The sequence below is a fragment of the Dasypus novemcinctus genome, chromosome 5 (genome assembly GCF_030445035.2).
Source record: "Dasypus novemcinctus isolate mDasNov1 chromosome 5, mDasNov1.1.hap2, whole genome shotgun sequence".
In the NCBI taxonomy this organism is placed as follows: domain Eukaryota; kingdom Metazoa; phylum Chordata; class Mammalia; order Cingulata; family Dasypodidae; genus Dasypus; species Dasypus novemcinctus.
Window position 1 is genome coordinate 57,688,279 of NC_080677.1, and position 13,140 is coordinate 57,701,418.

The 13,140-nt window shown below is 34.3% G+C and overlaps 1 protein-coding gene across 1 annotated transcript in view; it reads right to left on the bottom strand.

Annotated features, from left to right (window-relative positions):
• CASD1 (CAS1 domain containing 1) overlaps positions 1-13,140 on the bottom strand; it is a 45,376-nt gene that overhangs the window by 21,581 nt on the left and 10,655 nt on the right. Inside the window, exons 4-8 of the mRNA XM_004470708.4 lie at positions 9,869-9,913; positions 7,799-7,861; positions 3,380-3,424; positions 2,315-2,438; positions 563-777 (exon numbers count right to left, since the gene is read on the bottom strand). Coding sequence (XP_004470765.2) covers positions 563-777; positions 2,315-2,438; positions 3,380-3,424; positions 7,799-7,861; positions 9,869-9,913 — 492 coding nt within the window. The remainder of the gene's footprint in view (positions 1-562; positions 778-2,314; positions 2,439-3,379; positions 3,425-7,798; positions 7,862-9,868; positions 9,914-13,140) is intronic.

A 13,140-nucleotide genomic window follows, 5' to 3' on the forward strand; every position in this document is an offset into this window, starting at 1 on the left:
ATGGTTTAAGAACTGTAAGTAAATAATAAAAAATACCCTATGTATTTTAAGATGTGCTCTTTATCTTCAAAGGCTTAAGGTAAAGAGAACATATATATATACACACACACATATATATACACATATATACACACACACACACACATAAATAACAGTAATTTTCAAATATTAGTATGCTGAGAATTTCATACATTTCTTACGAGAAAATATATGTTAAGAGTGACTACATCTTAAGATGTAGATTTTCTATTTTATCATACAAAACAATTCACACATTTATTCTATTATCTTTTTCTTTTTCACTCCCAAGAATATATTTAACACGTATGAAGTATTTCCTCCCTCCCATACCTTGTGTCTTTTCTCTTACAGTTATGAAAATTCTAAGGTATAATCAGCTAGGTGATGGAAAGCAAAATTATTTCTAGATCTATCTTTAGATAGAATAACCAGAGTAATTAAGATTATAATAAAATAAATTATTTACAACCATGTTATAGTGACTTATGGCTATAACTTATTAGACATTATATTCTCTACTGACAGACATAAGAATTCTTACAGTTTCTCTGCTTGATTCAGGTAGATGTAAGCCATCCAAAGACTCCATGATGGTTTCTTGAGCAATTAATTTGGAAACACTAAACATCTTGACATTTGATTTAGAATTTTTGGTGCTACTATTCAAAATACTGACTGCAGCTTCATTGTAGGCATCTATCTTCTCATTAGTGATCATTTTCCTATTTTCACTTAATAGATCTTCATAAACAGGATCTGCATATGAAACACATTTTTAAAAATGCATGTAAAAAATTCCTATTGGTACAAATTGTGATCATGCAAGTCAACTTGAATCTCATTTCATATTTTGTTTTTAAAGTCCACATGATTCCAGGCATCTAATATTTTTACATGAAATTGGCCAAGGTTTGCAAGATTTCCTCTTACATTCAATTTTCAAGTCAATCATTTTATTTCCCTCAAATTTAGACAACTTTTATCCCTCTTCCTTCTTACTTTTATAGCTTTAGGGAAGCATTTTATGTTTAAGTATGTCTTAAGAGTTTAAAACTTTTGAATGCTGGGTAACACTGAGAAACAGGAATTAGAGTTGGATTGCAGAAAACTGTTTAATAGAAACCAATCCTTTTCTAATTTTTTTTCATGTTACTGCTTTAGTCTGTAAACTCTGTTAACATAATTAGGAGGTAATATTATTTAGGATCAAGATTTGTCTATTCTCTTACTATAAATAAAGTTTTCTAATTTTACTATGAGAGAGCTTAACAGTGATCTATAAATAAAGTAGATATTGTAGAACACTTATCACCACCCTTTGTTATGCCTCTTAATTTGAAATTCAACTTGGAAATAATTATGGTTTCTAACAACTTAAGTGGCTAAAAGAGCTAAGGCATTTCATATTGTGCTAGGCATTAAATAATGGACACTCAATAAAACCTTAAAATATGATTTAATATCTACTTTCTTCTAAAGAATTTCATTACCAAGAATAAACTAGATGGCATGAGTTTAACTATATTCTGTCAATTCCAAAGTATATTTACTTCCAATGATTCTAATATTATGAAAGATTTGTTAATTTTTTCTCTATAATTCCCAATCACAATAAACATTTTAAGAAATAAAAATCAGAGGTAAACACCTCATTTGCCTTTGGAATATATCTTTGTTATCTTTTGCAGCCATTCTACCTGCTCCTTGAAGAATTTTATTTACATTTTTTATTTATTATATTTATTAGTCTACCTAATCTTGCAAACCCTCTTTCAAAATGTATTCTCATAAAGAAGTAATTTTGATTCTTGAAATAGGAAATAATAAAAACCCATGCCTCAATTATATCATTAATGTGGAGACAGAGGCCACTGGAGGTGCTGAAGGCAGGGACAGGGAAAAAGAGCTGTAATATGGGGGCATTTTTGGGACTTGGAATTGTCTTGAATGACATTGCAATGATACAGGCCATTATATATCCTGCTATAACCCACAGAATTGAGTGGGATAGAGTGTAAACTACAATGTAAACTATAATCCATGCTTAGTGGCAATGTTCCAAATGTGTTCAACAAGTGCAATGAATGTACTACCACTAATGAAAGAGGTTGTTAATTTGGGGAAGGGTGGGAGGTGTGGGGAGTAGGGCATATGGGAATCCCTTATATTTTTTTGTGTAATCTAAGTATCTTTTAAAAAAATAAAAAAATATATTAAAAAACGAAAACAAAACAAAAAAATCCATGCCTCAAAGAATATACCAAATGACATTTTTTCATTAATTGTTCCTTACCTTGTAAAACCCAATAAACATCACTAGTCTTTGCTAATTTTTCTAAAAGTGGTGCTATGGAGGTAATGTTCATTTTATATTGGGAAAGTGCTTCACTGCTACCATTGTGAATCTTGATGGACCACTAAGAATAAGTAAAAATTAAGCATTAATTCAGAATTTATCATAGAAAAATTAAAGCATATAAATGACCATATTGTAACAAGGTTAATTATTTAATGTTGATTTCCATTTTTATTATTTTATTATTTATTTAGAACAAAAGTTGGTTAAAGTTATCAAATACTTTTCATGTAATACATGAAGGCAGTTAGAAAAAGTTGTCACACTCTAGCAACGGAAGAAACTATATCATTGATGTGGAAACCATGCTGAAGGCAGGGAGGGGGGAAAAAGAGGTGTGATATTGCGGCATTTTCAGGACTTGGAGTTGGCCTTCAATGATATTGCAGGGACAGATGTAGGACATTATATATCCTGCTATAACCTACTGAATGGACTGGGAGAGAGTGTGAACTACAACATACTATAATCCATGCTGTGAAACAATGCTCCAAAATGTACTCATCAAATGCAATGAATGTACCACACTAACGAAAGAAGTCGTCAATGTAGGTGGAGTGGGGGGTGTAGAAATGGGGTATATGGGAACCTCTTATATTTTTTAATGTAACATTTTGTGTGATCAATGTATCTTTAAAAAAAAGATAATAAAAAATAAGAAAAAGCTGTCACAAAAATTAGACTCTAAAATGTATAACATTCAAAAAGAATAAAATTTCAGGTGCAACTATTTTTTATATGAAATATATAAAATTTCAGATATAAAATGTAGACTACACAATTTTAGATTAAAATTTTAGATGTAAAAGTGTAGATATAAAACTGATATTTAATACCAAATTTCCTAAATTCAATTGTTTTTATTAAAATTCATTAATCTGATTAATTATAATAGAAAAATGAATTAAAAATTAGTGCAATCAAGAATTCCATTTAAACATTGTAAGTTAACTTTTTCTCAGCATGAAGTAAAAGTTATTAAATAAGAATATAGGTACTTACTGTGGCAGCTCCTGCCACAATCACATGGGGCTTTGTAACAGAATCCTAAGGAAAGAAAAATCTTTCATAGTGCTATATGCATTTAAGTGAATTGATACAAATAACATCTTTCCTTTTTTTTCATTAAAATGTAAGTTCTTTTTCCTTCCAAATGCATTTTAAATCTCTAGATTTAGTGGATTCTTATTATAACAAGATAGACATCCAATGCCTAAAACCTTATATGGTTAAAAAGGGTGGCATAAGGTGAACATTTGAAGATATGACATTATTGCTGTAGGCAAAAAATAGGAGATGCAATTCCTTTTTAACTTACCATGACTTGTATGGTTAATTCTTTGGTGGTCTTAAATGTAAAACAAACAAACAAACAAACAAACAAACAAACCCTGAAATCTAACGTGACCTAACATTATTCTGAACTCTGAATGAATTACTTAGAATGAATTGTAGGTTAATTAAAAAGTATTCATGGAAGGCAACAGGGTACACAGAGCAAATGTTAAATAACATATAAGATTAGTGCCTAAAGAAACTTGTAATCTTTTGGGAAAACTAAGTCCAGCACATATTTAACAAAATAAACTGATCATTATTATAGACGACAATGTGGGAAAAAAACAACAAGGAGGGGAAGCAGACTTGGCTTAGTGGCTGGGGCATCTGACTACCACATCGGAGGTTTGCAGTTCGAACCCTGGGCACCCTTGACCCGTGTGGAGCTGGCCCACGCACAGTGCAGTGCTGATGTGCGCAAGGAGTGCCCAGCCACGCAGGAGCGTCCCCTGTGTAGGGGAGCCCCACGTGCAGGGAGTGCGCCCCCGTAAGGAGAGTCTCCCAGAGCGAAAGAAGGTGCAGCCTACCCAAGAATGGCGCCGCCCACACGGAGAGCGGACACAGCAAGATGAGGCAACAAAAAGAAACACAGATTCCAGTGCTGCTGACAACAAAAGCAGACAAAAAGAAGAACACGCAGTGAATGGACACAGAGAACAGACAACTGGGGTGGGGGAAGGTGAGAGAAATAAATAAAATAAATCTTTTTAAAAAAAAACAACAAGGAGAAATCACTAGAAATCCATACCCAAACACAAACTGTACTATTGATTCTACCAATGTATAGTACTTAGTAATTTACTAAGCACTTTCTTTTGAATTATCTCACTTTAATATAGATTCTTGTCTCCCTATGAGATAGGCAGGAAGATACTTTGCATGTCTTATAAAATAGGGAAATAGACTCAGGTTCATTAGGGTATTACTGAGGCCTGACAGGTGACAAAGTCAGAACTTAAGTTTTCTGACTTGTGAATTCAGTACACTTTCTACCACATCAAAGAATCATATATACAAGAAACAATTAAAAGTAAGCAAGAAATTTAACTAGAAAAAAAAAATTTGACCCATACCTATAAATAAAAATGGCACTGTCTGATTATAGAGGAAGGTAACTGCTCATTATAGAAAACTATGAAAACAGAGAAAAATAATAAAATAAACCCATATTCCTTTTAGCATATGCTCCTGTTTTCAGTTTAGTGTGCTTTATTTTACACAATTAGAGAATTTTTTAGTGAAATGTATTTTTTTAATTTTTCCTCATCTCTGGGTGGCTCCCTTCCTCACTCTTCACAGTAGTTATCCCAACCCTTATTTTCCTTATGCAGGTCCCTCCTCCTCCTCACTTTAAGAAGAAAGTCTAACTACTCTCAAACTCCATAGAGAAAATAGGATTCATCTTGCATATGTGTCTTACCTTCCTTTCTCCAATTTTACTTCATCTATATACTCACCTAGCTTATTTTCCTCTGACAAGAGAGTAAAGAAGATATATGTCCCTATTTCTTTCAATGGCTAACCTTTCTCTATGACTAGATTCCCTCCCTTTTTACTTCAAGGGCTATAATCCATGAATTATCTCCTCCATCTCTCACAGTATCAGTCTTGTCCTTCTCCACTTTGCCACTCTCCCTTCTTCCCTCAATCTATGAACTGTTAAATTCTCTTTAGCTTAAAAAAAATCTATTTTTGATCCTGTCTTACTCTCAATTTAACAGATTTCTTGAAAGAGCAGTTTGCGCTCACTATGCCATTTCCTTACCTATCATTTATGTTTCAATTTATCATGTTTTGAAGTTGGCTTTTCACCATTCCATCAAAATTGCCCTCAGAGTCTGTTAATCAACACTGGATTGCCAAATCCTGTATTTCCATTCTAGCTATCTGTTTCCTAAAGCAACACTACTGACTTTAAAATTCATTATCTACTATCTACTTAGCTCATCTTTTGTCAGTTCACTCCAAAATGAAGCACATGAAAGGAATAACTGAAACACAATGCAAATCAAGAAGCATTTCGTATTCTAGTTCCAACCATGCTAAAACTGCAAGCAATTCCCAGAATAGGCTATATTCTATCTTTAGCATCTTTGCTATTTCCTTTACATAGAAAAATCCCCCTCCCTCACAGGACCTCACCTGTAAGATCACTTTATCTGATAATGAGACTGAAAATTTTAAAATTACAATTAGTGCTTATTCTCTGTAATCCCACTGTACCCTATACATTCCCCATTTAAGCACTTGTGACATTGCTTGCTTAATTACCTCTCCCTGGGACTAGCCTAGAAGCTGAGGGGAGGAACTCTTGTCTTGTTAACCAGGGTATCTATTATGTCTATCCAAGTGCCTAAAATATGGTAGATGATTTGTAAGCATCTGTTGAATAACAGACTACTTAAGAGTCCTCTAAATTCAACTTTGTTTCATAAGGCTTTTCCAGTTGAATGTATCTTTTTGTCCCATTGTCAGTCTAGAAATACCTTCTCCTCTGTGAAGCTTTCTCCGACCATCGCCTGTATTTTCAGCACCCCCCACTCATCATCTCATGGTGCCTTTATAGTTCTTTGTAAAGAACTTCATCTTACCACATCATTATTCATCACTATCTACTGGATAGCAAATTCTTCAAAAGCTGAGACTGACTAATTTCCAGCGACATTCCTAGTATCTAGCACAAAGCTACCACATAGTATACAAGCAATAAAAGTGTGAATCTCTGTATTTTCAGGAGCTAGCAACTTCCTATGAAAATTATCAAAAATATATACATACACATATAAATATATACATAGTTTTTGAATGAATGAGGCAATCAACTAATCATTGGGTAACTACACAGCCATCTACTTGAATAAGTTGATTCTGCGCTTACTTCCAACAACCATAAGGTGTTTCACAACAGAATCTTAGACTCCAAAAACTAATTGTTTAAGTAAATAAGATTTGAAAACTTAGATTTGCATTATATCTCTAGGTTAGTAAATAACTTAAAGGTTATTCTGTTATCTTGCAGGAATTATATATTATATTGTATTAATGTCTGTTCCAGCATGAATTTCTACTACTTTCATGTACATATTTTCAGATCCACCAGCACAAATATGAAACAAATGTTTCAATTATTTTAAATATACAAATAACACTATTCAACATAACCGGACATTTTAAAACTGATATAAAAACAAAAGACAATATATGCAGACCCTGATTTCTGATTTACCAGAAAGTTGAATTCTAGAAGTCAACTGTATGGGTTTTTTGTCTTTTTTTTTTAAACTCCAACTCTAACACTCCAGTGTTAAAAATGGTGACTAGGTTCCTACTGCATCCCAGGAAAGCCTATTTTAAGTGTGTATTATGTATATGCAATATTAAACATTTTCCGTGAAAAGACACAAAGAAAAATATCATAGCAACATAAGTAATTAAGCAAAACAAGGTCAACAAAACTGGATATTGTTTTATCTGATCCCAAATGCAAACACCTCTGGGAAAGAATACAAGTTTAATAAAAGGACTGACTAGGAATTATATGTAAACTACTGTGGAGATTTTGAAGTAAACTTGAGACAAGTTAGGTGTTTTCTGAGTTAACAGCATGCTTGGCCTTTATCTCTATTTAACTTCCGCACATTAGGAGTCAAAACTTATCAGGCTTGTCTTTTGGATTACAAATGTAATGCTAAAGGGAAGAAAGCAGGCTATTAAAAAACAAAAAGTTTCCTGCAGTACTGGGGCAGAAATCTGAAGGACAAAGTGGAAAAATGTTCAACAGGATGTGTACGTTTTCTAGAAAGGTTATCTGGGTTTCAATTAGCAGAATTATAGCAGTAATAGAGAATTTTAAGTCTGGAAAGTCTGATGTAAGCATAATCTGCCTTCAGGTTAGCAGGGTACTGGATCAACAGTTTCTCCCCTCAGTAAAGTGATAGAATCACTCCAGCACTGATGGTGGGTATAAAGTACAGGAGACAGGGACAGGTGACTAAACGGGGAAAAAAACAATAGATGCTTGTAGGCTTTTTATATTTGGTTGCTTAAAACCTTTCAGAAAGATCTATATTTTCATATACAGACCTCAGTCCATACTTTGATACACTGTTTCATAGAACCATTAACTTCTGGATGCCACAGAAAATCCTAAAAGAGAAATGTAAGAAGAAAAGAATAAGTCTAAGAAATTATTATATCCACCATTCAAAATAAACCTTAACATATATTTTATAAAGTGGCTTAAAAGTAAAATATCCCCTTGTTTAAGTTACCTTCATCTTCTTCCTCATTTGGCAAGAGTCTTCCCAAATTCTTCTTGCATCCACTTTTGCCTTCCTTTAATCTACTCTCCATATTTCGGTAAAGTAATCTTTGAAAAATTTAATTTTTTCTTGTCATACCCCTCTGTTTAAATATCCAGGAGCTTTCAGTTGCTCTCAGAATAATATCCAAAGTCCTTAAAATTGCTAACAAGGAGCAGGTCTCTGCCTTTCCCTATTGCCACATTGCCCCTAGCCCTCTATGTACCCTTTTGGTTTTCATTCAGCAACTGGAATGCTTTATTTTTTTTTTTTTTTGTTCCTCATTGTTTTTTTTTTATTGACTTTGTAATAATATTACATTAAAAATATATATGTGAGGTCCCATTCAACCCCTCCCCCCCCCAACAACACTCGTTCCCATCATCATGACACATCCATTGGATTTGGTAAGTACATCTTTGGGCACCTCTGCACCTCATAGACAATGGTCCACATCATGGCCCATACTCTCCTCCATTCCATCCAGTGAGCCCTGTGAGGATCCACGATGTCCGGTGATCACCCCCGAGGCGCCATCCAGGGCAGCTCCACGTCCCATCTACGCCCCCACCTCTCATCTCTTCCTGCCCTTCCCCATACCCATCGTCCACCATGTCCACTTTTCCCAATCCATTGCCACCTCTTCTATGTGGACATTGGATTGGTTGTGTCCATTGCACCTCTATGTCGAGAGGAGGCTCAGATTCCACATGGATGCTGGCTGCCATCCTCCCATTTTCAGTTGTAATCACTCTAGGCTCCATGGTGTGGTGATTGTCCTTCTTCAACTCCATCTTAGCTGAGTGTGGTAAGTCCAATAAATCAGATTGTAGGTGCTGGAGTCTGTTGAGGCTCAGGACCTGGCTATCACATTATCAGTCCAGAGATTCAAATCCCCTAACTATATCTTAAACCCCAACGTTAACTGCACCTCCAGCAGATTAGTATGAAAGTCTTATGAAGGGAGATCCCATCTGAGTCCAGATTCATCACACATAAACACCATTTCCAGAGAGGGGCCATCTGCCCTGGTAGTAAACCCCATCGGCCATGACCATAACTCTCATGGGTCTCTTTAGCCTTCATAGGAACCAATATCTGGGGGTTGTATCTGCTTTATCTGTCTCTCTGACTCTGCTCAGTTGTGCATGAGGGCAATCCTTCTGCCAGCCTCCAGACTCTTTTTTAGAAACTCGTAGCCATATAAACTCATTTCTCCTTTCCATTTAACTGGAATGCTTTAAATGTTCCTTTCTCTTCAGTTCTTCGGACATCCTGTTACTTCCACCTGTAATGTTCTTCAACTCTTCCACCAGGCGTGACTATCTCAGAAGGCCCCCTACTTAGCCTTTAGGCTTTGGCTAAAACATCACTTCTTCAAGAGGAACACTACATTCAATTGCTTGACCTGTACTTTTCTCAAGCCCTACTTTTTCCCTGTTGTCATCCTTATCCCACTTGTAATTACAAGTAGAGAACTACTGTACTGACATGCAAGCTCCTTTAGGTCAAGGACATTTTGTCTTGATCCCCACACTATATTTGCAGTATCTTAGAAAATTCAGAGTGATTGAGATTTTAGAAAATCCACATATATTCTTTTATGGTTATTAATCCTGGCCACACACAGGTTTCCATTAACATACAACATTATTATTTCTGGATAAAAATCTGAGAGACTAATTTTTCTATTTACCATACAAAGCAAACATTTCATTATCTTATTATTTTTACCCATTCTCAAGAATATACTGAAATGTATGTAGTATGTACAAAACACTAGATGATCTGTAAATAAACTGATATATGGTTTCAACAGTATAACATTTACCTTACTATTACATGAACTTACCACTTTAACTGATGCAGTCTTGTCTTCAAAGGGAATGTTTTCATGCTGCCATTAAAAAAGGGAAAAAGACAAAGAGAAATCATTAACATATAGATTGATTTTATATAAATAATTCTCCCTATAGCAGCTCTTGTTGATTTATTTTTATGCTTTAAATCTCACTTATCCGTAGTCAAATGTAAGGGAAAAAGACCTGCATAGAATAGCAAAATACAAGTGACACCAGTTTCATTGTTTATATGTTCATACATCTAAGAAAAGCTCAAAGACAAAACCTCCCCTACAAAAAGCAGATACATAAACTTGAGTATTTCAATCACCTTTTTGCCAAGCTATTCATAACTCTGATTTAGTCCTAACATCACTATCTATGGCATAGATGGATTGCTCCCCTACACTTCCTGAGTCCCTTCCAATTGGGCAGGGCCAAATGACTAATTCTGGCCAATGCAATGTAGCCAGATGTGACACTGGTCATTCCAGGCTGAATTTCCCAGGTCCTTCCTCTGGTCTGTTTCTTAACCTGATATAGAGATTGAGGAGGTGACATGTTCCAAATGGTGTAACTACAAGACGGTAAAATTTCCAACAACAGGAATCCTGCCACCTAGGGCATGAGGTACCAGGTTAAGAAACAAACTTCTGTTTTGCTAAGTCATTAAGATTGTGTAGTGGTTTGTTGATGCAGCACCGTCTGGTTCATTCTCATCAATATACTAATAAGGCCTTGACTGAACATCTATGGATATATGTAACTTTAGGTTATTGCAGGTTTCACTTTGAAGATATACAGTTTAATTCTAGAAAAAAATTAAACTTTGAGGACTACAACTTCTCATAACCAAGCATTCCAGATAAATAACAGTAACCCTTTCAGAGCTAGAAATCCTGGAAGTGTAGAGGGGATAGGGGTAGGGATGGTCAATAAGATGTTAACCCTGATCCTTAAACTAAGATTGAAATGTTCTTATTAATTCAATCGGGTAGCATTTATTGTACAATCTCTATGAAACAGTTTGCTTTTGCAGCAGGTAAACTTTTTTATATCCTTGTTGGTCTTCCTAAAGCATCATTTCCCAAAAGGAGTCTTGGGACCATTAATTCAATGGAACTTTGAGGTATGTTAAATGAAACATTTCCTTGGTCAAATAACTCTAGGAAACACTGGGTCTAGCAAAGTTACAAAGGTGTTCGCCTCCTCCTATCCCATCACCAACTATTTTTAAAATTCTTCCTCAAAGAAATAATGTGTCATGGGAATTTTCTTCCCTCCTCTTGCACAGCTCAGTTAAACTCAACACAATCCCTTTCTTCTTTCTCTTTATTGTTTTAATGTAACATTTTATACAAAAGAATATATCATGTATATGTAATGTAAGTCATTAAGCACAGTAAAATTAAACACTCAGGAACCTATGACAAAACTAGAGTATTAGCAACAAAATGAACTACGTGCTCCTCTCCCTATCTTAATTCCCTGCTTCCTCCAAAGAATAACCCTATTCTGAATGCTGTGTTTATACACTGTTTTCTTTTTCCATTAAGTAGTTTTATCACATATGTATGCATTCTTAAACAACACTGTTTAATGTTGTTGGCCTTCTCTCCAACTTCAAATTTGAAAAAAATTTCAAACCTATAACAAAATTGACAGAATTATAAACACCCACACAAGTTTTATCAATTGTTAACATTTTCCTACACCAGCTTCACTTCTTTCCCTACACACATATACACAGGTTTTCTCTTTTGCCAAACTACATGGAAGTAAATTGCAGACATAATGATTAAATAGCAAGCATGACATTTCACCCTAAATACTGAAGCATTTACTTAAGAACAAGGACACTCTCCTCCATAACCACAGTGCCATAATCTCACCCAAGAAATTTAACATTGTTAAAATATGATTTATTCTAACAGAGAACATTTCAAATTTCCCAAAATTTCCAATAATGTCCTCCCTATAGCTCTAATATTTTAATCTAGAATACAATTAAGATCAGATATTACTTTATGGTTGTCACGATTATTTAGTCTAGTTTAATCTAGAACATTTCCTAGCCTTTTAAAACTTGTAGTATATCAACATTTTTTGTAGAGTGTAGGTCAGCTACTACTCTCTTGTACGTCTCCTAATACATATGTCAGAGTTTCTCCAGCAGTAGTTCTCAAAGCCCATAAGCTATACAAATGCTCACCCTCACATGATAATGCAAATCATTTTCTCAAATGTTTGTAACAATTTACACGTTTGCTAACAGTTTATAAGACATCTACTGAGGCACAGTTACTCTAAGCACATCTTGTTAGACCTCATATTTTTTGCCATTGTCAGATTTCTTAGTTTCTTTCATTATAGTCAGTGTAAAATGGTATCTCACTATTGTCTTAGTTTGCATTTCTCTAATTACTAATGAAGTTAAACATCTCTTTAGATTTCCATTGGGATTCACGTTTTCTCTTCTGTGAAATACATGCTCATGCCTTTCCCCTTTTTTCTATTGGTCTGTCTTTTTTATTAATTTGCAGTTCCTTGTAGCTCCCAGATATGCATTGTAATATCTTCTCCAAGCTTGTAGCTTTTTTCTTGAAGCTATCTTTTGATGAGATATTCATAATCTTAAAGTATGCGAATTTATCCATCTTTTATTTTATGGTTAACACTTTTTGTTTCTTACATAAGAAATGTTTCCTGAATCTTGATGTAATGAAGATATTCTCCTATATTTTTTCCTAAAAGTTTCAAAGTTTTAACTTTCACAGTTAAGTCTAAATTTACCTAGAATTGATTTTATTTGATGGTGGTGCAAGGTAGGGATCCAATTTCATTTATCTCAATATACATAACCAATTGCCTGAGCACCATTAACTGACCCAACTTCCTTTCCTCAGGATCTTAAAAGACATATCTGCTATTTATTAAGTCTCCATATACACATTTGTCTATTTCAGAGTTCTATATTCTGTCCTACTGATTTCTTCATCTAGCTCTATTACCTATCAGGAAAGAAGTTCTAGACAGACACTGTTTTCCCAGATTTACAAATACATTTACTACCTTCTTTGTCAACCATTGCTTCTTATATTTCAGATCATATTTTCTGAATTATTTTCCTCCTTCCTGAAGTTCATCTTTTAGAAATTCCTTTAGTACTACAGTACTATGTAGTATAATACCTGGGAGTAAATATATTATGGTATCTGGTAGTAAACCCTCACCATGTTTATCTGAAAACATTCTAATATTTCAATAACAACAGAAAAAATTT